At 43.3% G+C, this 23796-nt stretch overlaps 1 protein-coding gene and 1 long non-coding RNA gene across 8 annotated transcripts in view; both read right to left on the minus strand.

Moving 5' to 3' along the window:
- Positions 1 to 7965: 7965 nt before the first annotated feature.
- The window catches only part of mcf2a (MCF.2 cell line derived transforming sequence a), a 34618-nt gene continuing 18787 nt past the window's right edge, over positions 7966 to 23796 (minus strand). For 3 of the 6 annotated variants that reach the window (XM_054739222.2, XM_015949097.3, XM_054739223.2), the window contains 9 exons: positions 23513 to 23734; positions 22883 to 22975; positions 21203 to 21281; positions 20102 to 20165; positions 18861 to 18961; positions 18338 to 18453; positions 10097 to 10209; positions 9778 to 9881; positions 7966 to 9699 (listed from right to left, as the gene is read on the minus strand). In XM_054739222.2, the coding sequence (XP_054595197.1) occupies positions 9659 to 9699; positions 9778 to 9881; positions 10097 to 10209; positions 18338 to 18453; positions 18861 to 18961; positions 20102 to 20165; positions 21203 to 21281; positions 22883 to 22975; positions 23513 to 23734 (933 nt within the window). In that variant the 3' untranslated portion in view covers positions 7966 to 9658. Of the gene's footprint in view, positions 9700 to 9777; positions 9882 to 10096; positions 10210 to 18337; positions 18454 to 18581; positions 18691 to 18858; positions 18962 to 19650; positions 19870 to 20101; positions 20166 to 21202; positions 21282 to 22882; positions 22976 to 23512; positions 23735 to 23796 lie in introns of those variants that run through there. The other 3 variants (XR_008562876.2, XM_070550678.1, XR_011520464.1) reach the window with 3 other exon arrangements.
- LOC139069764 (uncharacterized) lies at positions 10827 to 18327 on the minus strand. Of its 2 annotated transcripts, none has more exons than XR_011520467.1 (3): positions 13813 to 18327; positions 13494 to 13674; positions 10827 to 13413 (listed from the first exon to the last, which is right to left on the minus strand). It is a non-coding gene; the product is annotated as an uncharacterized lncRNA (long non-coding RNA). The 2 variants fall into 2 exon arrangements; XR_011520466.1 differs by having other exon boundaries at positions 10827 to 13101; positions 13211 to 13674.

Raw genomic sequence — 23796 nt, forward strand, 5'->3', positions numbered from 1 at the left:
CGCTGATGCCGGAGCTAAATTGGCGATTCTCAAGGGACAGTGGTGTCGAACCAAAGTGGAGTATGTTGGACTGCTGGTTGGCCCTAATGGAGTCGAGCCCCAAGCGGGACGCATTAGAGCCATTCAGGACATCAAAGCCCCAGCTAATCTGACTGAACTCAGGAGCTTCCTCGGAGTCTGCAACTACTCCAGGCAGTTCATTGAGGAGTACGCTGAAATAGCGAGGCCCCTCACCGAGCTACTTCGGAACGACACACCTTTCGTGTGGGACAGACCCCAAGAACACTCCTTCCAGTTCCTAAAACAGAAGTTGGCGTCCGCACCCTGTCTGGCTTACCCAGACAAGGATAAAGAGTTCTACATAGAGGCTACTTTCTCCTCTCACTGCCTGAGCGCTGCTTTGAAGCAGAAACACGATCAGGACATGAGAGTTGTGGCATACGCCAGCAAGCCTCTGAGCAAGGTGGAACTCCAATTCTCAGACTGCGAGAGAGCTCTCCTCTCTACAGTCTGGGCCGTCGAACACTTTCGTAGTTACATCGGTGGACAGAAAGTGATCATTGAAACGTGTCATCAGCCTGTCACCTTCCTAAACAGCCAGCGTCTGCGCGAAGGAAGAGTGTCAAACAGCCGCATTGCGACGTGGATGATGGTGCTCCAAGGATACAACATTGAGGTCAAGTATGGTCAGAACACCAAGCTAGCGCTAGGACAAGGGCTAGCTGGCTGCCAGCACTGTGACTCTGACTCCGTCATGGGCCCCCTGGACACACCTGCCGCAGTCTACCCAACCACATCCAATCATCGCTACTTTGATGAGAATGTTTGCCAAGGGCTTCCGAAAGTTTACACTGACGGATGTGCCTATCTTCACGAAGGCCAGCTCCGTGCTGGGGTTGGAGTCGTTTGGGTGGACTGTGACACTAAGCAACCAAATCACTACCGGTTGGGCCAAAAGTCTAGTCAGTACGCCGAAATTGCTGCAGTGTTGATAACCCTCCAGCAGGCGGCAGCCTTGGACATCACTCAAATCGTCCTTTGCTCTGATTCAAACTACGCTAGACACAGCTTCATCTCTCACTTCCCCATGTGGAAGGAGAACAACATGAAAAATGCCAGGAACAGAGACGTGAAACACTCTGAGTTATTCCTAGCGTGTGATCTGCTCACCACTGAGAAAGGCATAATGGTCTACTGGAAAAAGGTCAAAGGTCACTCCAGGACCATAGGTCCGGAGAAAGATGGTAATGACGAAGCTGACCGCCTTGCTAAGCTCGGTGCTGACCAGGGAACCTGTTGGGAATTCAAAGACGAGTGGCTTCCTCCCAAGGCCGTTCACGAGGTCTGTGCGATTACTCGTCGCCATGCTAAACAGGCAGACGAACCTCAGAACATTGGGGTACCCGTGTTTCTAGGCAGACAACCACAGGACGCGGACCTAGTCACCATGCAGGAACAAGATCCTGACCTGAAGCTCATCCGCGAGCTTCTCCAAAAGGGCCCGATGTCTAAACAACCGTCCCCACCTACTGGCGCAAGTCAAGATTTGGTAAACCTGCATCGTCAACTCACGCACCTGAAACTACAAAACGATTTGTTAGTTTACATGCGTGACGACCACAGCCCGCCGCGCTGGGTTGTTCCACTCGACCACAGAGGAGTGATGCTTGCCTACGCCCACGACCCTCCGGTTGGAGGTCACCGCGGAGCAAAAGCTACCCTCGCGTCACTGACAGAAGTAGCATATTGGCCGTCGATGTCCAAGGACGTACACAGCTATGTCCAAGGCTGCCTCATCTGTGCCCAGTTTCAACCCTCCCAGCCGCTTGCTAGAGCACCACTGCAACGCAGGGGAATAACCTTCCCTTGGTCCCACCTGCAGATCGACTGGGTTGGACCGGTTCCCAAATCGGCAAGAGGAAACAAATATATGCTAACTGTAACTTGCAGTTTCACAAAGTGGGTGGAATGCCTTCCAGCGCCAAACGATACAGCCGTCACAACCGCTGTACTGCTGATTAACCACGTTTTTAGTCGATGGGGACTTCCACTCTGCATTGACTCTGACCGGGGAACTCATTTCACATCCAGTGTAATGACATCCCTGTTTGAACTTCTGGGGGTGGAAGTGAGATTCCACCTCCCCTATCACCCACAGTCATCCGGACAGGTCGAACGGATGAACCGCACGGTCGTCTCTATGCTCAAAAAGTACGTCTGCTCCACTGGGAAGGACTGGGACGTCAAGCTCCCTCTGGTCCTGATGGCCATACGGTCCACTCCACAGCGATCCACTGGGGTTACGCCCTTTGAGATGATGACCGGCAGACTGATGACTCTACCACTGCACCTCCTGTATCACCCAGAGGATGTCAGTGTTGCCACTGCCTATACCGCTCATCAGTATGTGGCAGACTTGAAAACACACCTCAGAGCTACGTTCGCGCACGCTCAGAAGAAACTGGAGACCAACGTAGAAGGCGCTAAGGCCTACTACGACCAAAAGACAACCAGCCGCGAATACGAGGTGGGTGACAAAGTATTCTACTTTCGGTTCGCCCAACCGGCACGCAAAGCTAAGAAGTTCCTGCCCTGCTGGTCAGGACCATTTGAGATCGTGGCAAAACTCTCTCCAGTTGCATACAGGTTACGCATCACCAAAGCGAGACAGGAGCCTGTCTACAAATGGGTGCATGCAAACCAAATCAAACCCTACGTCAAACCATCCCCGCGGGTACAGAGACCAGACTCCCCGCAGGAGGTAGACGTAGTCGCTATATAGTTCTATGCATGGAAATGGAAAAGGGGGGGAAGTGCACGTTTAACCCACTAACATGTACTAACCGACAAAGAACCAAGCCCCCCCCCGCCGTCATTTTCACTAACCAAGAGAAACTCCTCCTAGAACGCTAACAGGAAGTACTTACTAAAACCTTACAGGGTACTCTTGTAACTGTCAACCTACATTCTGCTCTGATTAATGAATCTCTACGTGCAATCAAGACTTTGTCTGAAACCATACATCAGGATATTGTGTACACAAGAGTGGTGAGAGATTTGATGCAGGACCTGCTCAGGGAAGTAAGTTCCACGCTGGACAGCTTGGTTGAAAGTCGTATTTCCCCGTACTTGGTACCACTGGACCTGCTCAAAGATAGCTTGACAGCTGCTACCCCTCTACTGTGCACCTTTCACAAATCCACCTAGCGTACAGCCTAAGTAGTGCAATGCCCATTCACGTTGGAAAAAAATTAGAACTCTGTTTCCTGTTAAACGTTCCCATAATTGTGACACCTCACATCTATAGGTTTAGGTCGATGCTGAACATTGGTATTTGAAAGGACGGTAGGCATTTCCACTTTGAACTAGAAACCTGACACTCCATCACCTCAACCTCGAACAGCATGACTCAGAGATTGAGGTCATGGACGCTTTCCAGGGTTATAACTTTGCCTTCGATTTAGAAATTGACCAACAATTACTGATTGAAGGAACCAAATTTGCTAAGTTCACACAAAACCCGCGTGAACTTACTTTGACGCCCAAGACGCTACATTGACACAGATTATACAACCTTAATCTGCACATTGGTCGCCCTGGGGATGGGATGGCTCATCACGGCCGTGATTGCTTATTCCGCCTACAGGCGTGTTAAGAAACTCCAAGATAAGATGCACTTGCTCACCTACGGTGTGCCTCGTGACCGCGTTCGGGGAGACTCCAAGCGCGAATGTACCACACCTGTCTAAAGGGGGTGAGCAACATTTTCTTTGTTATTCTGTAAACCTAAGAGTAGTTCTCATTTTAGTCTACCTCACATATTTATCTGAGTGTTGCAGTATGTCACATTCTTTATAAGCTACACACTGACTGTATGACCTAAGAATGTATTTTATGAGACCTCAAGGTTGCTATGAATTTTCTTGGATGTTATATGTTTTTTTTTTTGGGTTTTCTGTATTTTTGTTTCTTACTTGGTCACATATTAACTAGTGGTTATGTGCCGGCCCAGCTCAGTCTGTCAATGACTCTGTCTGACGCACCAGCACATTGTAGTACCTCTTAGTTTTATGGTCCTTGTTTTAGCCCAAAGACTGTCCTGATCCACCCTTTGGACCAAAAAGGGGGGAATCTTGGGACCACATAGGTCAATGCGCGTTTGCGAACTATGGACCTCGTACATCACCGCGTGCTCCATAAACTGAACTGTATGGCCGGCGGTGAGATGCCTTTGTGTCCACTCGTGGAGTTAACCGCCCACCGACCTTCCTCCTTCTACACTACTACCTCTCGCATGGACGACATCATCATTGCGTACCACCTGCGTGAGTGGCTTCTTCTCGTTATGCGCGTTGGGGACTATCCCGTTTCCTATCCTCTTTGTGCCTGACCAAGACAAAGACCAAAGGCGCCAGGATCCAAGACAAAGACCAAAGACAAAGGCGTCCAAGGAGACCAACGTCCTAAGGGACAAACCCACCTGTGCTTCTGACAATCAAGTCGACCTACGTTCATGAGGAACAAACCCATCTGTGCTTCCGACGATCGAGCTTTGGGCGCGATCCCCGAAACCAAAAGGGGGAATGTTGAGGGTCTGACCTCATGAGAAAATTACTATGCAGTGATTTTCTCCAAAATGACTGTGCTTAAATTGCTCTGAAAAGCAAATAATCACATCAGCGCCAAGAAACTTCATTTCCCATGATGCTTTGCACACGGAAGCATTGTGATGACGTCACCGCCTAGTACCAGAAACACGTTCTGCGCATGTGCGGGAAGCCGTGGAGCTTTTCCCGTGAACTAAGACCATAAATCTTCAGCAGAGACAAAGAATTCTTTCTTTTGCCCAGGATACCTGGCGGTGAGGACACGCTTGTCGAACGCTCCGACTTCTTTGAGCACGCGGAAGCTCTAAGAGCCAAGTTGAGCCCACGGGACCGCTGATCTGCTCGTTTCTGCTCCCCTCCAGCTGATGTTTGAGGACACAGAACCAGCGGAGGGAAACAACAACTCCATCCAGCTCTCAGAAACGCTGTAAGTTGTCAAACTCAGCCCAAAAGGAACTTCGTTTTCTTTGTGTCCAGCCGTGGAGAAACACTCGTGGAGCCAAACAACGGAGAAAGCATCAAACCGGCGGATGACGCTGAAAACTGCGGAGAAACACGGAGAACCGTCAAATCAAAAGGGGGAGGGACGCCTCGCTCTTTTGGTGATCAGAAAACTCATTTTTCTCTCATTCTTTTCTTCTCCCGTTTCCTCTATAGTCCAGAATAAGCAATAAGACCGCGCTATTGCTTAAAAAAAGTAGCTTCGTGTTTTCCTCTTTCGTTCCAAATTCGTCCTTCGGGTCATTTTGAAAGAATAAACTGCTTATTAATCATTGTTTGGTATCTTTAAATGTTCGGCCATGGCCAGGCTGATAAACTAAGGATATTAACTCGTGATTAATCTTTTGTGTTGTTGCATGATCCTTTGAAATGTTTTGAGTGATTTAAGGTTAAGTTACTACTGATTCTAAGTGCTTTGGAAGTTAAAGTGCAAGTTGCCACCCACACTTTAGCCAGACAAAGGAGTCAGCCATCTTGTATTCAAGACTCCATTTTGAATCCATACACACGCACACACACTACTCCTTTGTGAGAACAAAGGACCCCATTCATACATCCTACATACACACAAAACACCTTGAACATTATTTTGAATATACATCCTTTTATTATATCACATGGTTATTATTCATTTATGCCACTGTTTATTCATTTGACAAATTGTTAATTAAACGTTATAAAATTCAGATTTTCGTCTCCAGTAGCTTTGTTGTGTCGAAGAGAAGTCTCTGCTCCAAGGATTCTACGAACTTCAAGAAAGACTGATAAGAGTTTTGGATTCAATTTTTCCCCGGTTAAAGGGGAATGGTGCCCCGTATATCTAAGAATATCTTAATTAATTAATAAATCAGTAAATATTTACATATTTACAGAATTTATTGAAGAATCCAAATGTAAGTTGAAGCTTACTAATTGTTCGCTCCTAATAACCCCAACACACATTACTTTTTTTCATTAATGACCGCCATCATCTCTCAGGAAAAGATCAGGCTCATAGCGTGTCGCATCTAAAACTGTCTGGATAGAAACCTGTCCTGCTATATCCTACTTTTTAGTACATCAACACAATCTCCTGCTTCAGTATTTAAAATCAGCACATCACCCACCTCTAGCAGACATGTTTTAAACTGTGGTTCAGTGTAGAGATTCAAATGTATTGTTTACTTGGGCGTGTGCTCCACACCAGTGAAGATTTTACTTTTTAAAGCTTACTTTACACCAATGTATACTGCCCACCTGTGGTGTAGATATAACCTTCTTGATGGTTTAGTCAACCCTGCAGTTCTGTCTGATTTATTTATAGTTGTGGAATCACTGGCAGAATTGTTTGTATGTTAGACATTGAGCACGTTATTGTTTATTCTGTTTTTCATTGGTGTTTTTGTATTGCTGTGTTTTTTATCACGTGTTGGTGTGTGGCTGAGCAGTGGCGCAGTGGTTAGAGCTGTTGCCTTGCAGCAAGAAGGTTCTGGGTTCGCTTCCCGGCCTGGGATCTTTCTGAATGGAGTTTGCATGTTCTCCCTGTGCATGTGTGGGTTCTCTCCGGGTACTCCGGCTTCCTCCCACAGTCCAAAAACATGACTGTTAGGTTGATTGGTCTGTCCAAATTGTCCTTAGGTGTGTGTGAGTGTGTGTGCATGATTGTTTGTCCTGTGTGTTTCTGTGTTGCCCTGCGATGGACTGGTTCTCTGTCCAGGATGTACCCCGTGTGTTTCTTGTAGATGGATCCCCCTGGGTCTGAAATAAAGGCTCTATCTACTTACCTGCTGCAGCTCTTTGAACAAACTTTTACAGAGATGTGTTGGTTCTTATCTAACAGACCAACTAACAGCTAGTCACACTGGGGAAGGTTACAAAGGGCCTCTAAATAATCCCAATCTCAAAGTTTTATCCTTATAATATTGTATAACCTCTAATTTACCACACGTTTCACCTTTTTAGCAGCATTATTCGCAGCCAGATATTTTACAGTAGATAACTCTGCAGTTCATTTCTGCTGCTAACGACCACAGAATGTAAACAAGCACCCTGCAGATTTATAAGATCACATTTGCAATAACTGCTATAAATATCTTGGGATTGGGATTATGCTAGAATACTTTGTACCAGAACTCAGTCAGGTTAGCTAATTTGTTCAGATGTGATCTGATTCTGTGCTATCTGCTCCAGGTAAGATAGTTATTATTCATAACATGTTTATGGAAGCCCTTTTAATATATCTGGACTATCCCTTTTAACCCTTTGATGCATGAATTATGAAATCTTCAACCATGATTTTTTAAACAATTTTTTTCATTCATCTTTAGGTGTAAATTAAACAAATTTCAACAAATATTTTTTGTAACATTTTGTTAATTTACAAATAATTTATTACATATCCACCTTGGTGGACAGCGTGCATTCTGACCATGAAATATTTTGGCTTGACTTGCTGAAGCCCAAATGGAGGGGCTCACATGCAATAAAGTCTTAAACAGCTGTGCTTATAGCAAAAATAAATAAATAACAATTTTGAGTACCTGTCCACTGTAGTGGCCATTATGCATCAAAGGGTTAAGTCGCTTTAACTGAAAACTAACAAAAACTTAAATAAATCAGAGTGTCGAAAAACAGGTAAAGTCCTCCACTCATTGGTTTATCCATCATCACTGCCTTCTTCTCATTCTGCCTTTCCTGCAATCCACTGATGACCTTTTCCTCTTTCCTTACAATTTTTAAAAACAATTTTTACTTTTTCTATTTATTTTGTTTTTGTTTTGTTGTTCTTGTGAAGCCCCTCGTGAATTTCAACTTGAGCGGTGGGTGCTATACAAAAGATGGTTTCTTTTTTTCTTTTAAACACATTTGACCATGTTAGTTCCTTAAAACCATTTATTGCAATAAATACATTCATTTTATTAGATTATTTACAAAACAGTGCAGACCACTGAGTGGCTTAAGAGTAAAAATCCTCCTCAGTGTTCAGTATTCATGCAATTTTACAAAAAGAATAGTTCAGCAGCAAGCCCTATGCTACTTGGCTCATCGGGATTCAGATGATTTCAAGTTTTTAGTTGTTTTTTTTTTTACTTTTGGTTTTGTTTCATCCAAACCTGGCGAAATCTGTGCAAACAGAGCAGCATCTGGATTGAGATGACAAACAAAAACCCTTCTTGATCTTTTTGATCAGGTGATCTGGACGGGGGGGGGGGGGGGGGGTGCTGCTTAATTAATCACCAGGCATGGCGCCTTTAAATAAATAGAGATCGTTTGAGACAACATAAGAGGAAATAAATAAATTACCAACAGAGGAAATACGTGTTGTGTAGCCATCCCTGCTGCTTTCTGGACTCATTTCCATATCAAGAACAGTGTATCAAAGGCAGCCAGCCCTCCGACTGGGATGTCGATTTGATGCTGTAAATCACATAAGTCTGCAATCAATATTTAATTAAGCGTTTGACGCAGAGGATATATATTTCATGCTGGCTGTGGGATGCCTTTTAATGGGGAAGCAAAGAGTTACTGAGCTGTGATGCTGAGGAGGAATCCTTTTGCGATGATTGAATACATGCAGCGTAATTCTGCCTCCCTCCTTACTGTCTGCGTTGTGACTGACAGCCACGTCTTAGAAGAGCCTGAGAAATGTGACAGAACACCACGCTCCGTGTGTCCCGTTTACTCGGAGGGATACGCTGTCGTCAGTCTCCGTCATCTTCCTCTGAGTCTGACATCACCATCATTGATGTGCCAAATGCTGCCTCCATGTGGGGGGTGGGTGAGGAGGGTGTCGCCCCCCCAACCTCCCTGTCCTCTAGAACACATCACACATTCAAGAATAAACAAAGGAAGCAGGAACAATGAGGGTAAACGCATGGTGAGAAAAGGGAAAGCAGCAAGCGAACCACACATTCAGGCGGACTTTTCGTCACTGTAGCACTTCCGCCGTCTTAAAGTGCCGATTGTGTTCGGATGAGGTCAGTTTAAAGTAGGAGGAGTGTTTGATTCATAAAGCAAGATGCTCTCAAAGAGCAGGGATTAAAAAGGCAACAAGGCGTGGCACGTTTTGGCATTTTAACGCTGTACAGACCAGTGCTGCCTTGGATGGAAAATGGAAAATGTCAAATACACAAAAACAGGATGATGAAATTCATGAAATGTTTTTTTTAACGATAAAATATTTACAAAAGTCTGCTTTAAAAATGTGTCATGTTAAATCAATAAATGATCAGTCCTCAAGTATTAGCTGGAATCAAGAGTTTGTGCAGTGCTGCAGCAGTAAACTGGTGCTGACTACACAGGTGATGCAGATGAAGCGTCAGAAAGCACAAAGGAGGTACAGCTGGACCAAAGACCAAACAGGATCCTCTGATCGCTCCTGTAGCCTAGCTGAAATCTCAGTGATTGAGTCAAATTTCTTCAGGGGATGGTGAAAAATTTTGCTCCTAAATTTCTGTCTTTGAAAACTCATGTGGAGAGCAGAACCGTGGAGGAGAGACAATCACGGAGATAGATGACTCAGTCGGTTCCTTCTCTGTTCATCATCCACAGCTGAATGTCAGTTTCACTCTCTACGGGGAGCTCAGCTTTCTCACCCTCAGGTTGGTTGGGTCTGCAAGAGTAACACACAAGCTTTTAATAAGAAACTCAAATGGATGAGTCAATGCTGGAGTGCGTAACCTTCCTTTACCTCCTAGCTTGGGGGAGTGTTCCTGGCTGCTGTTTCCTATAATTATCTGCAGACTGGGAGTCGGTACGAAGCCCTCCTGCTGCCGACTCTGATTTTTCACCAGCCTTTCCACCAGGATGATTGATGGAGAGATGATGAAGAGATGATAATTGATAAATGAACATGGTCACCAGGTTTGTTGGTTCTTTTTATATTTTGTAAAGAATGTTTAGCTGCTTTGGATTAAAATCAGCCTGATGAAACAAACTACACTACACCAATCCTCGTGTGGATGGCCTAATGAGGACGTCTGCAGGTCCTCAAGCAGCTGAAAACTCACCAGCGCCCTCTGTTGTCTTCAAACTGCAGATGGATGACGTCTCCACTTTTGATGCTGATGCTGTTTGGTCCATTTTGGGAACAGTCAGCCAAAGCCCGGTACCTGCCTGCAGACTGAAAAACAAAGAGTCAAAGCAAAGGGAATATTGAGAAGGTGCTTCTAAGGCTAAATAATTAAATAACATTCTGTTTCAAATGTGGACTCAGGTTTGGTTCACTTGTTTAATCAATGCATTTGCAGTGGTCTCTAGCAGGGAGGAATGCCTGGTAAGATGTCCTAACATAATCTGTTTAAAATTTTCACTTCCTCACTAAGTATCTGAAGGAAGGAGCATTTTGGTAACGCCTTTAAACTTGACTCATTCTGACTTGTCTAACAATGAAGTTAATAAAGGCAAGAACACTTCCTGATCTAGTCCGTTTTCCAGCCGCTTCCCCATTAGGCCGATCGGGTGAGCAAGCATTTGGAACCATTATCTCTTTTGACCAAGGTCACAATCGCTCTGCAACGCTTGTGAGTGATTTCAGGCACTACAGCCTCAGATACAAAATAGATACGCCAGCTTCCTGCCGTCACCTGAAAGGCATCTCAGACTAGACCTACAGTACACTGTCACATATTAGTTTATACAAAGTTTTATATATATATATATACACATATATATATATATATATATATATATATATATATATATTATATATATATATATATATATATATATATACACACACACACACATATATATATACACACACACACACATATATATATACACACACACACACATATATATATATATATACAGTCCCAGCTAAAAGTTTGGACACACCTTCCCATTCAATGTGTTTTCTTTATTTTCATGACCATTTACATTGAGAGATTCTCACTGAAGGCATCAAAACTATGAATAAATACATGTGCAATCGAGATAAGGAGACGTGGATGTGGGACCATGAACAGGGACGATGGAGTTTACACGTTGGACCGCGCATGGGACTGCATCGTCGGAGAGAGGAGAGCGGGCAGCAGAGGGCGACAACGTCCTCTGCTGCCCGCGGATAAACGGAGAAGGAAGTGACGCCACCATCAACGTCAGCCTGAGGAAGTTTGCAGCCACAAACGAAACATAGCAGGAAAACAGGTAAACAAAACTGCTCTGTGTTTTAAAAAAGAACTACAGCATGGAATTAGAAATACGACACAGCAAGAACACACCTAAGAAACACATGTGGAGTTATGTACTTAACCAAAAAAGGTGAAATTACTGAAAACGTGTTTTATATTCTATCTTCTAAATAGCCACCCTTTGTTCTGATTACTGCTTTACACACTCTTGGCATTCTCTTGATGAGCTTCAAGAGGTAGTCACCTGAAATGGTTTTCCAACAGTCTTGAAGGCATTCCCAGAGGTGTTTAGCACTTGTTGACCCCTAACAGAATTTCAACACAGATTTTACAAGAGAATTCTGATTGTTCTAAATATGTTTCTCCTTTATAACACGTTTTCAAAAAATGCTAAAAAAAATTGTGATAGTTATGGTTTTTCATTCAACAAAGACTTTTTAAAGAGCATGTCAAGTGCCTCAGAGTCCTTCTCCACCCACGTATCAATTTTATAAACTACAACATTAGTAGGCATTGCCTGGAAGACCGAGAGGGCGGAGCCGCGGCAGTGACGAAGACGATGGGTAACGAGACGATGCTAGCTCCCTTCACTCTGAGCAGTCATTAGAAGTGGAGGACGTTTCTCCCCCTCCTTACCCAGACACTCGAGAAGAAAGGGACCAAGTCTATTTGGAGGAGACAGGCGGACCTGAGCCTTATTGTTTTGAGCTTGTGAGTTGCCTGAAACTAGTGGAACCAACCCAACAAAACCAGCTCTGAATGGTAATTAGCCGTTAGCCATAGCATTAGATTAGCTGCAGGGTTTGGCTCCACGGCCCTAAAGAGCTAGTATTCAGCATGTTTTAGAGATTTATCTGCTTCAACACACCTGGTTTTAATCAGCAACAAATAGCTGAGCTGCTTAACAGCTAATCTAACCTGTTAAAGCAGGAAAACCACTGAAACGTGCTGGATGGCAGCTCTCCAGGAGCCCTGGGCTCAAGTTACAGTCTGCTGCATAGAAAGTTATGAAAATACCCCATGAGAAAATTATTCTGTAATGTGTTCATTTATGTTACACAATCCCAAACAGCCCACTAAAACTGCCCTGATTTCATTATTTATTTACTGATACCAGCTGCTCTCTTGGTCGTAGGTGGTCCTCTGGTGTCTGCAGGTGGTCTCCTGCTGGTGTCGTCAATCAATCAATCAAATTTTATTTCTAAAGCGCTTTTCAAACAAAGTGTGATTCAAAGTGCTTTACAAAATGACCCCAGATTCCCATAACCGGTTAAAAACATTAACAAACATATGCAAGCACACGCACGCACACACACAGACTCACACACACACACACACAAGTAAAAATTATATTAGGCTGAGTCCAGAAGAGCCAAGTATGGTAACGCAAGGAAACGCCATCAGGATCAGGAGCTTCCAGAAGAATGTGCCTTTGACTCTTTCCTCGTCTAAACAACTATTTTGTTAAATTAATTAAATAAATCTCAATTTATATATTTCCTGTTTTTGTTCATGTCCATAAATACTTAAACATGTTTGAGTTTAAAACAAGCTTTTAACAGTGAGGTGCTAGTTTAATTCATCACAATAGAGCTAGTTAAACATGCAACAATGTGATAATTCAATTAATGTAATTTATAAATATCCATTAAAATATTAAAACTGGAATCAAAATGAGATATTTGGCAGCACAAAAAACTTGTCAAACACAATATTTATTATAATAATTGTAGGCAGACAGGAGACAGAGCTGATGGAGGTTCTCAGTCATTGAAGGATGGCTGAAGGCTTTCCAGGAACAGGAGATGTGGTGTTGTCTCTTCTCTCTCTATTCTGCCAGATGAGCTGATAGGTTACAGGTGTGTGAGGACGTCCTCATGCTGTCACAACCAGATGACAGGAGTTGTCAGGTGATCAGCCAGGCTAATGATGAGATGCAGAAAGAAAACAAATCCAGAACAGTGTACAATAATATGTGGTGTTGCTCACCTTATGTGCTCTTATAGAGTTATTAACGTGTGCCTGCCTCATGGTGTAGAGTCCATATTTTGCTGAGTGTCCTGCAATTATGCAGGTTATTAGTTAATTTACTTTTGATAGCAAAGAACAAAATATTTAATGTAAAAGTTATTTACCAGGTGAATCAGCTCACACGTCACCACCAAGTGTCACAGGGCCAGAATCAGTAGCCTCTTTCATGATGCCATAATGTAATCACATACTTATTTAATTGTTAATATCTTAAAAATTCTGAAATGTTTTAATTTTTTACCTTGAACAGTTCACTGAGCTTGCACTGTCACTGAGGTGGAAGCTGGAATCAACAGCAGCCACCGCACATCTTGGTCTTTTCAGGGGTGTGGATGCTGCTCTGGGACTTTCTGGAAGATGAATTTCCATCATGGTCCCTGTGTCACAAGACACACTGTGGCTGTGAGCTCTATTCTGGGTGGCTATGTAAAAAACAAAGAAACAGAACATTTATAAATGTTTAAAAGAGCATAAAATCACATGTAACAATAATCTGTAAAACAAATTAAAACTAGAAGGTAATAAAATGTTTACATAGAAGATTATTAAAAATAATTCACCTTTGCTACAGGTAAGGCTTCACGTCAGCCTGGACAAGTACATTTTTGCAGCTAAATCAGTCTGACAGCCAGTGTCTTGGGTAGATTTAGCCTGAAAAAAAAAATAGAAGCACATTGTTGTTGGGAGTTTATAAAGTCAGATAATATACAAAAAAACTGTCAGATATAGGCGCTTTATAACATTCCTAGTGTGTGATCGTTATTATAACGTAAAAGTCAGTCACATATGATGTGGAGAGCCTGAAATGCGACCTCCTGAAAAGAATTCCTCACAGAACTGGGTCACGCTGTGGTGTAAAGCTGGATTTCACGCTGTAATGCTGTCTGTCAACTAGTGCGCGTTAGTTAGAGCCACTGTTGCAGAATTACCGACTGACACAAAAACAACCCGAATTTTCTCTGAGCCTGACAGTAATAGTCATGTGGACCGTTTTGTCGGCCAGGGCTTCGAGATATGTTCCGATTCGCCGCTGATTCTAACCTTACAACCCGTTCCACATTTTATGAACTTGACAAATTAGCCCGAGGGCAGTGCAGACTGATATTTGTTAAATTAAGTGAACCACATCTCTCAAACTTTGCATTTAGGTAGGGAATTGTCATTAGAAGATGTAAAAAATGTATTTAGCTTACTCACCTCAGACTGGAGCCCGCCGTGGTGGGGGAGCAGAGTCGGTGGGCTGCATCTAAATCGCGGAAGAGCCACGGTGGGCACGGCCTCCCTCTTCAAACGGAGGCGTGCAGAATAACCCAGTTCAAACTCCATCATGTTGGCGAAGGAATCGCGGGTAAAATGCTGGTTGCAAACTACAGCACCAGGCGGGAGCTGACTGTTTTCCAGTACACCGAATGCGCGCCATCACTGGCGCCTAATTTCTAAGTCCAGCGGAAAGGAGTGCAACTCCACAGAGCCCCCGAACCCACTACACTACACCTTCTCACCATACTAACACGATATGGAGCACTAAACCCGAACTACTTTCCTAATTACACTAACAGCCAAACACTAACTAAACTACAATATCTAACAGCCAAGCTAACACTAAATAAGTATGTATAACACTAAAAGCTATGCTAAAGACTAGGATATGCTAATGCTATATGCTAATGCTGAACTACCACTAACCGTCCTACACTCGCTTGCAAATCCAACTCCCAACTCGCCACCACAGGGCGTGGCCGAGACTCTCGATGCTTTTATAACTTTGATACAGAGCTGCTACGTACTCTACTGGTTTACATAGTATCTTACTCCTTAGGCTCTGGCTAAAGTGTATTCAAAATGTCTCAAACTCTATGTTTTAAGCTGAAGGTGGTGCCATACTGTGGAATTTAGGCAGAATTTTTAATTTTTAAAGAAAATGCACCAAAATGTTAAAATAATTAATACACACATTTAAAAGACTATTAGACACACATTTATACAGTTCATCAGCAAAAAAAAAAAAAGTTCATTTAGACGTTACTTGCTCTTTAAGTCATTTTTTATAAAATCTGCCAAATGTTATTTAAAAGATTTGAAACACAATAAATAATAAATCTGACAGATTTTTCCAATGTCAATATGTGGCAAAAATAAAAAAGTGGATTTTTTTTATTTCCTAGACTATTAGATTTAATAATATTTTTAGAATTGCTTTTAAAATATGAGAAGATTAATCACTTTTACAAAGTCCCTTTTGCTCAAGTCATAAAGGGTTTACTAACAAGAACTATGCATTTTTTTATTGGAATTGCTAATAAAATATATAAAATGGCTTAGAAAATTATTTGTCATAACTGGAGATATTCATAACTCATCATTTTCCAGGGCTAAAGGCTGTGGCCAAGTCCACTAAGCTCAGCTTTTAAGATGGATATGTTCTGCTCATATACTGCTTAAAAAAATAAAGGGAACACTTAAACAGCACAATGTTTGTCACTTCTGTGAAATCAAACTGAGTGACAACCCGTTTCATCTGCTGTTATGCAAATGGAAAAGACAACAGGTGGAAATTGTAGGTAATTAGCAAGACATCCCCAATAAGAGTGGTTCTGCAGGTGGTGACCACAGGCCGAGGAAAGGGCCGGGAAAACTGAGGAGAGCAAGTGTTGGGTTTGGACCGGTGTGTTTGGTTGTGGCTTGTCAGTTTAGTTTAGGCTCGGGTCGTCGGCCAACGGCCTGTATGGGCCCGGTAAGACGGCGGTCCAGCTTCGCTTTTGCCTCAGTTATGGTGGAGGATGGGGCAGAGGAGAGCAAGTAAGGCTGTTCAGTCGGTTGTGACGGGGGCGGCAAAGAGGGACCGTGGGCAGTGATGGCGCATCAGTTCAATTCAGAAATACTTTATTAATCCCAGAGGGAAATTGATTAAGTGTAATTATTTTAAATTTTTATATTTATTTAAATTAATTGATTATTGGATGGTGATGTGGATCCGCAGCTGAAGCAGCTGAGGACTGTAGAGGGGGGCTTTGTGGTCCATATACGTGCGGCGGGTGGGACGCGTTTTCCTACCACTAACCCGCTGGCAGTGTCCAGGGAGCTGAGAGGGATGATTGGTGATGTGACAGACGCAATGATTGTTTTCTGTGGGTTGTTGGTGGTGGTCTGTCGGACAAAGACCCAGCTCCACTGGGCCCTGGAGCTTGAGAAGTTCCTGGTGGTGAGTGTAGAAGTCTCGGTCGGGATTGGTTAAGGGGGTGGTTTATGGTGTCTCTAATGACGTTACTGAGGTGGAGGTGGTGGACGCCATGAGTGGAGAGGCGGTGGTGGCAGTGCAGCGTTTGGGTTGTGATAAGTGAGGGTCCACTCCGATGTTAATTAGTTTTGACGCAGTGGAGCTCCCGGCTCCTGTCAAGTTGGGCTATCTTAGCTTTCCAGTTAGGGCTTTTGAGGAGCCTCCCTTGAGGAGCTTTGAGTGTCAGGGCTTTGGTCATGTGGCCGGAGTCTGTGTGGAGGGGTTGAGGTGTCAGAAGTGTGGGGGCGACCATGAGGGCAAGCTTTGTGATCTTCCACTTCGCTGTTGTAATTGTGGTGGGGCTCATCGGGCGGCTTATACAGGTTGAGTGTCGTATAGGACAGCAGTGGAGGTGGAAAAGTATCCGGCAGAGCGTAAACTTTCTTACGCTGAGGCGTTGCATTGTGTGGGGGTTCGGGGTGGTGGAGCGTCAGGGCCTTGTGCTGGGTCTCAGTCTACTGGTGGTGGGGATGAGGGGGTGGTGGTTGTGAGGGATAAGAGACAGTTTCTGGCATTTCTAGTGGAGGCCTTGTGGAGGGTGAAGCATGTGGCATCAAACATGTCCCACGTGGCTCACGAGGTGACTGCGGCTGCAGGGGCCTTTCTGGGCTTCAGTGGCGTGTCCACTGAGGAAGTTTGGGGGACTGCGTGCTTGCGGGGGACTGGGAGCTCTAGGACTACAGAGGACCGAGAGTTGCCCAAGGTGGTGGAAGTTGATGATAAGGGAGGGGGAGTGAGCGTGGGGTGAGCCTCCCTGTGGGGTTAGGGTGTGTTCACAAGGGTGTGTGTTGGTAGGGGGGTTGTATTGGCGGTGGTGTGGGGGGGGGGGGGGGTAGTGTGCTTTTTGTGTGTGATGGGTTGTGCAGATTCGGCGGTGGGGGTGGTTGTTGTGGCAGCAATACGCCTTTTAGGTGTCCAGCCTGCCTAATTCATGGAAGAAGAAGAAGAAGTGACCACAGGCCACTTCTCAGTTCCTCAGCTTTATGACTGATGTTTTGGTCACTTTTGAATGCTGGTGGTGCTTTCACTCTAATGGAAGCATGAGACTACAACACACACAAGTGGCTCAGGTAGTGAAGCTCATCCAAGATGGCACATCAAGGTCAATTGTATTTATCTAGCTAATTTAAAACAGCTGTTGCAGACCAAAGTGCTTCAGTGACACTAGATTAAAATAGAGAAAACTAAGTAAAATTTGGCAAGAAAAAATGTTCATTAATGCGAGCTGTGGCAAAAAGTTTTGCCGTTTCTGTCAGTGTAGTGTCCAGAGCATGGAGGCGCCACCTGGAGACAGGCCAGTACATCAGATGTTGTGGAGGAGGCCGTAGGAGGGCAACAACCCAGCAGCAGGGCTACGCCTTTGGGCAAGGAGGATCAGGAGGAGCACTGCCAGGGTCCTGCAAAATGAGCTGCAGCAGGACACAAATGTGCATTTCTCTGCTCAAACGATCAGAAACCGACTCCATGAGGGTGGTGTCAGGGTCCAACGTCTGCAGGTGGGGGTTGTGCTTACAGCCCAGCACCGTGCAGGATGAACAGCAAGATCGGCAAAGGGAGGTCATGCAGGCATGTGGAGGCCACACACACACACACACACACACACACACACACACACACACTACTGAGCCTCATTTTAACTGGTTTTAAGGACATTACATCAAAGTTGGAACAGCCTGCAGTGTGTTTTTACACATTCAACTATGTGAAAAACAAAGTATTTAATAAGATTTAATTTAATTTAATTTAATTAATTTAATAAGATATAAGATGTCTTATTTTTGTTTTCCCTTTTATTTATTTATGTTTACCAGTTTCGTGTTTTGTTTCTCCTCTGTCTCGGTTGCCAGGTGGAAGGCATCCTGGCCTCCAGACCACTCCTCCAGACCTTCACACACGTCCACGGAGTGATGAGCTCCGGGCCAACCTGAGAAACAGATCCTGCTGTTAAAACACACACAAGGACTCTTTCTCTGCAGAACGACACACCTAAAAAGCACCATGTAGATACTTAGTAACTACACCAAAATTCAAATCACCCTTTTTTTCACTTACTGGGAAATTAACAAGAACGTCGAATCAAAAGCTAATCTCAAGAGCTGGACCCTTTTCCCCCAAAGTCCTCGATGTACATGGTTCTTCAGGTCAAAGTACACCTGAACCGCTGAAGGTGAGAAGTCAAATGACTAAATTAGTTCATGATTATGATCACTGCTGCAAGTTTGCAAAGAAACCATGATTTACATAAACTTCAAGATTTTATTTTGTTGTGATTTTGTTACTAAGTATCTACTTGATTAGGTGAAATGAAGTTTCAGAAATGACATGACTCACTCCTACGGTTGGGCTGGGGTTTGGGGGAATGAGGCTGGGGCTCTGGACTGCTCCGACCTGACTCTGTGTCCTCTGAGCTCACTGATGCTCTCTGCTGTTTGCTGGGGGAATAAAATTAAAAAACAAAAACACTTGGAATGGAGAAATCAGTCACACCCAGGACAGCAGCTGTCCCCGTTTATTAAATCTGAAGTCAGTAAAACTGCTCCCAGATTCATGTCAGGAACAACTCCATCCTGATGACTCATATAACCAGTTAGACACCAAACAGCGCAGGACACTCAGCAGCCATCTGTGTATGGAAGGTTAAAAATGAGCACAAACTAGGAAGGTCTTGTCTCGATTTGTTAAATTTGATCCTCTCTTTGGTGAAGCAGTAAATGTTCAGAAAACATTTTGGAGCTAATTTGATTTTAGAGCTGCTTAATCAGATCGCACAAAGAAAGCCCCCTCTTAAAACATTACTGCCATGTTTAATTTATTCAAAGGAATTTAAGATATTCTGTTTTTCCTTTGCATTTCATGCAATACTGCAAATCTGAGATGGAGAAACAAGGAATTCATTCAAGATGTTGTGTTAGGAAGCCATGGAGGAGCGATCAAGACACCGAGACAGCAGAGAAGAGAGTCAGTCATGAACCACAATGAAGGAGATTAAACAAAACAGAGGAGTGGGTTAGCGTTGGGGTAGGGGAGGTGGTATAGCTGACGATCAGTATGCAAACACAGCAGCCTAAAGGTTTCCTGTGCTCATGCCATGGTGAGCCGGGCCGGGCGAGACTGAGTTTACCACTGAGCGTTACAGCAGGTCAGTGGCGCTGGGAGCAGTGGGGGCGCGGCTGGGGCCGTTGCCGGGGGCTTCGGGGACGGGGGCTCCGGGACCTCAGGCACAGAAACACGTCAGCTGACAGGGAGACAAAGTCCAGCCCCGGCAGACAGCCCCTGGGATCCCCTCTGGACGGCCGCATGCCCCTGCAGGAGGGGGATTCGGAGGAGTGGGGATAGGCAACTAAACAGCAGTGAACATGAAGAGAGAAGGGCTTGTGCCCATCATCACACACACACTCAGACACACACAATGTAACAGGACAACATGAAATGAGTTATGTTCACTCCAGCTTTATTCAAACACGATACGGCAAGTATCCTAGCTACAGCTGCATGTGTGTGTGTTTGACAAAGGTCTCTGTTCGCGCTGCTCGTGTTAAATAGTGAGTTTTTGTTCAGATGAAGGCACTGACCTCTCAGAGAGGGATGGAGAAAGCTGCATGCGCTCAACCACTGGGCCTTGCTGATGTGCTTCATCTATCAAGGAAGGAAGGAAGTATTAATGAAGACTCAATAAATCTGATTTCTCTGATTGGTCAATTACTGATAAAGCTGTATATTGGTCAAGTCCAATCACCACCCAGATGGTTGATATATCTCTATTATTTGAGAAAAGAAAAGCACACCTCAAAAGAACATGCAAGATCCAGACCAGGCAGTCCATGAAGAAGGAGGTCTGTGGTTCACAGCTTTGTACCAAACTCAGACACGCATTGTGCTGTTTCAGCAAAAAAGGTGATTCTTAAGGCAGAACCACCATTCAGCCTTATTATTTCAAGATATATAAGTTAAATAAAAAATAAAATAGACAATGCTTTCATTTAAGTCTCTAGATGTAACTGCATGAGAAGCTGTCATACTACCTTAAAAATAAACGAGATATCAAACATAACTAATACCAAATCAGTGCAGAAACTACAAACTTCTCTGATAAAAACAACATTGAAGACATGTTTTCTTGTCACATTTTGGCTTAGATCTGGGGAAAACCTGCATGGTAATACCACTGAGGCTGTTTACGGGGCGCAGAGTCCTGCCTGCAGCGCAGACCTGTTTGCTACTGCAGCTACACGACAAAGAGGAGAACAAAACAACATCTTGAACATTGTAAAGGTTTCCTTTTCTCTTCAACACTTCTCAGGTTGAATGAGGAAGAGTAATTCAACAAGAAGCTTAAACAAGCCTCTCTTCCTTTATGTTTCTCATTTTAGTGTTCTTGTAAGAATGACATTGGTTTGTATTTGCTAAATTTAATAAAGTTTGGTGACTTTTATTGAACTTCCTTTGTGTGTCACAGACTGAACAAGACAATTACATGAATATTTAATTGATTGTTCGATTTTAGGAAACACTCCTAAAGGATGTGGGCACTTTGGGATGTGGGCACTTTCATGCAAAGAGAAACTCTTGATCATATGGAGTTGTTGGACTCAATAGTGAGGATTAATTCACAGCTCAGGCTGTTGGGGAAACATTAAAGTGTTTGCCAATAAAAACTAAAGTTTATCACAGACCTCTCAGCAGCTTCTGCTGGTTGGTTAGTATCCGTCTGAGCTCGTTGAGCCAGGCCATCTTCACCTCCACCGTAGGAGCCTAGAAAAGAGCACAACTCTGTGTGGATAACAAAACTTTGTTTCTTCAGAATACTCATCATATTTATAGACTTTTAAAAGCAACACCAAAGAGTTTTTAACACTTTCAACCATCGCTATCAAACTGCTTTAGATTATTTGTGAGCCACAACATTGAGCGACTTCACATTGGACAGCACTCTGTAGCCCTCTGCTGACCAGAAACTGCATTTAAGAATTTCGTGGTTTGGGTAGGTGCACTAGTGGGAGGTTTCCGTAGATATGTACATAAACACTTGATGGAGAAAGCGGGAGTCGAGGGCGTATCTAAACTGCGGCCATCTTATCTCAGACAGCAGGCCCTCCGCTCACAATGGTAGCAGCTGGAAGGTGAGCGATCAGCTTAAACAAAAACACTCTTAACTCGATGAAATATTAATGGATTTACAAGCGGTTTGCCTTATTACAAAGCTTAGAATACATGAGCTTGAGACAATATACTTGCATATGTTGAAATTAACGCTGTTGCACTTGAAATTGAAAATTGTGAACCATAACTATTTGCATGTTATTCAGGTTGAGACCACAATCGATATTTTATGTGGTTTTACAAAACCAATAACGATTTTACGACAGCCCAATTGTTGTGTAAATGTCTGTTTGTGAATGTTTTTGTATTTATTAGCTGTCTAACTTGGCTTAGAGATGATGAGGCTACAGTAAGTGGGTGCACTGCTTAGCAAAACAAAGTTACCTCAGGGGGAGTCGCTCGTTTTATTAAATGATTGAATGCTAAATTGCCTGTGATTTTAAAGCGTTTTGGTTTGTTACACAAAACTTATACTGAGATATATTAAAACAGGACATTTCTGGATTTGTGTTTGCAGAAATAAACCTCTATTAATTGTGAAGCTTGAGGATCAACATGCCTGACTGTGCAGCCTACGGGTGCTCGAATCGCCGCTGTGACAAATCGAGACAACGTGGGATCACCTTTCATCTGTAGCTGTTGCAAAGAAAACCTGTATTTGTACATTATTCAGTCTGTTAATTGTTTTTATGTCAATAAAATTATTTGAAACTGCTGTTCCATTGCTGCTGCTGCTACCTTCTTCTATACACTGTTTATTTGGTTTTATGAATGTTGAAAATCTCCTTCACAAGATCAATCCTTTACCCATCTATCTTATTTATTACGGTAATACATCTTATTTATTAACCTAATCCATTTTTTGACTATTTCTTAACTTTTTCAGAAAGCATTTCCAAAGAGCCTATTATTAATCAAAGAAAGTCAATAAATAAGAAAACAAAAGTCAAAAAATAGTGAAAATACAAAATAATTTGCTGGGTTAACTTTTATGGCTGGCGGGCCGGTTCTGGCTGACAAATTTATTTATTTTTATTTATTTATTTTTTTTACCAGCTGGAGGAAGAAGTGGAAAGCTCATTAAATTTTCATTTAAAGTTCAGATTTTTTGTAGTATTTCATTAAATACATTTAATTTGCTGTAAGAGATTTTCATAGATTATTCCAGAAATAATGAGCAAATCATCTTTCGTCAACTATTCGAATCTAAAAATCAACCAAATATCACCACCGACTGTCCTCAAACACCTTACCTGAACTACATAAACCTCTTCCCTGCCACTGTACCAGACCTCAAACTTCTTCACATCTCCCTTGACGTTCTCTGTGATCCCCACCGCAGTCATCTGCCAAGAGACAAACACACAGCTTCAGGAAGAGCAACACCGCCACATTTACATCATCTAATTCATCAGTCCCGTCTTAACCCAAAAATATTTGCTCTCGTGTTCAAGCCCCCCTCTAGATGGTGGTTTCCTTCCTGCATCCTCAATAATAATTCAAGAGCAGCAGATGTGATGTTCTGCTCATCATATGCAAAAGAAAAACATGGATACACTGGGATCAAACTTGCTGTTATTTGTTTATATTGTATGACCAAAGAGAGAGAATTTGTTTCAAAATTTGAATACATTTAAATAAGTCAATGAGTAAGTTTGGTCTGTAAATTTTTGGGGCAACAATTGTAAAGAGAAAAAAACAAAAATGTAAATGACAGCATTGTTATTTAAAGCATGTTTACTGATTTAATTTTTTTCCCTCCAAAATTAAACTCCTGAACAAAATTGATCTGAGCAAAGATTCCACCTTTTTATAGCAGGGGTGTGTTTTCCAAAATCTCCAGTAATTTCTTTAATATTTTATAAAAACAAACACAGACTGACCTTGAGACAGTGCTTGAAGCTGTAGGAGGGGGTCTTGTTGTTACCTTCTCCGTGCTCCTCCCTACGTTTGCACAGCAGCAGAGCTTTCTCGTACAGGAAGAAGTGCCTCTGCATCGGCTTAAAGCGAGCCAGCTCCTTCATGCGTGTGGGTCCTCTCTTATGGCTGATCCACACACTGAAGGAGCCCTGCATCAGCACCCGACCTAGCGCACAGATGTCACCCTGTGTGTGATGACACCGCCAGTTTATACTACACAAATATTTAGAGCACATTTATCTGAAAT

This window comes from Nothobranchius furzeri, chromosome 1 (assembly GCF_043380555.1).
Source record: "Nothobranchius furzeri strain GRZ-AD chromosome 1, NfurGRZ-RIMD1, whole genome shotgun sequence".
NCBI classification, from domain to species: domain Eukaryota; kingdom Metazoa; phylum Chordata; class Actinopteri; order Cyprinodontiformes; family Nothobranchiidae; genus Nothobranchius; species Nothobranchius furzeri.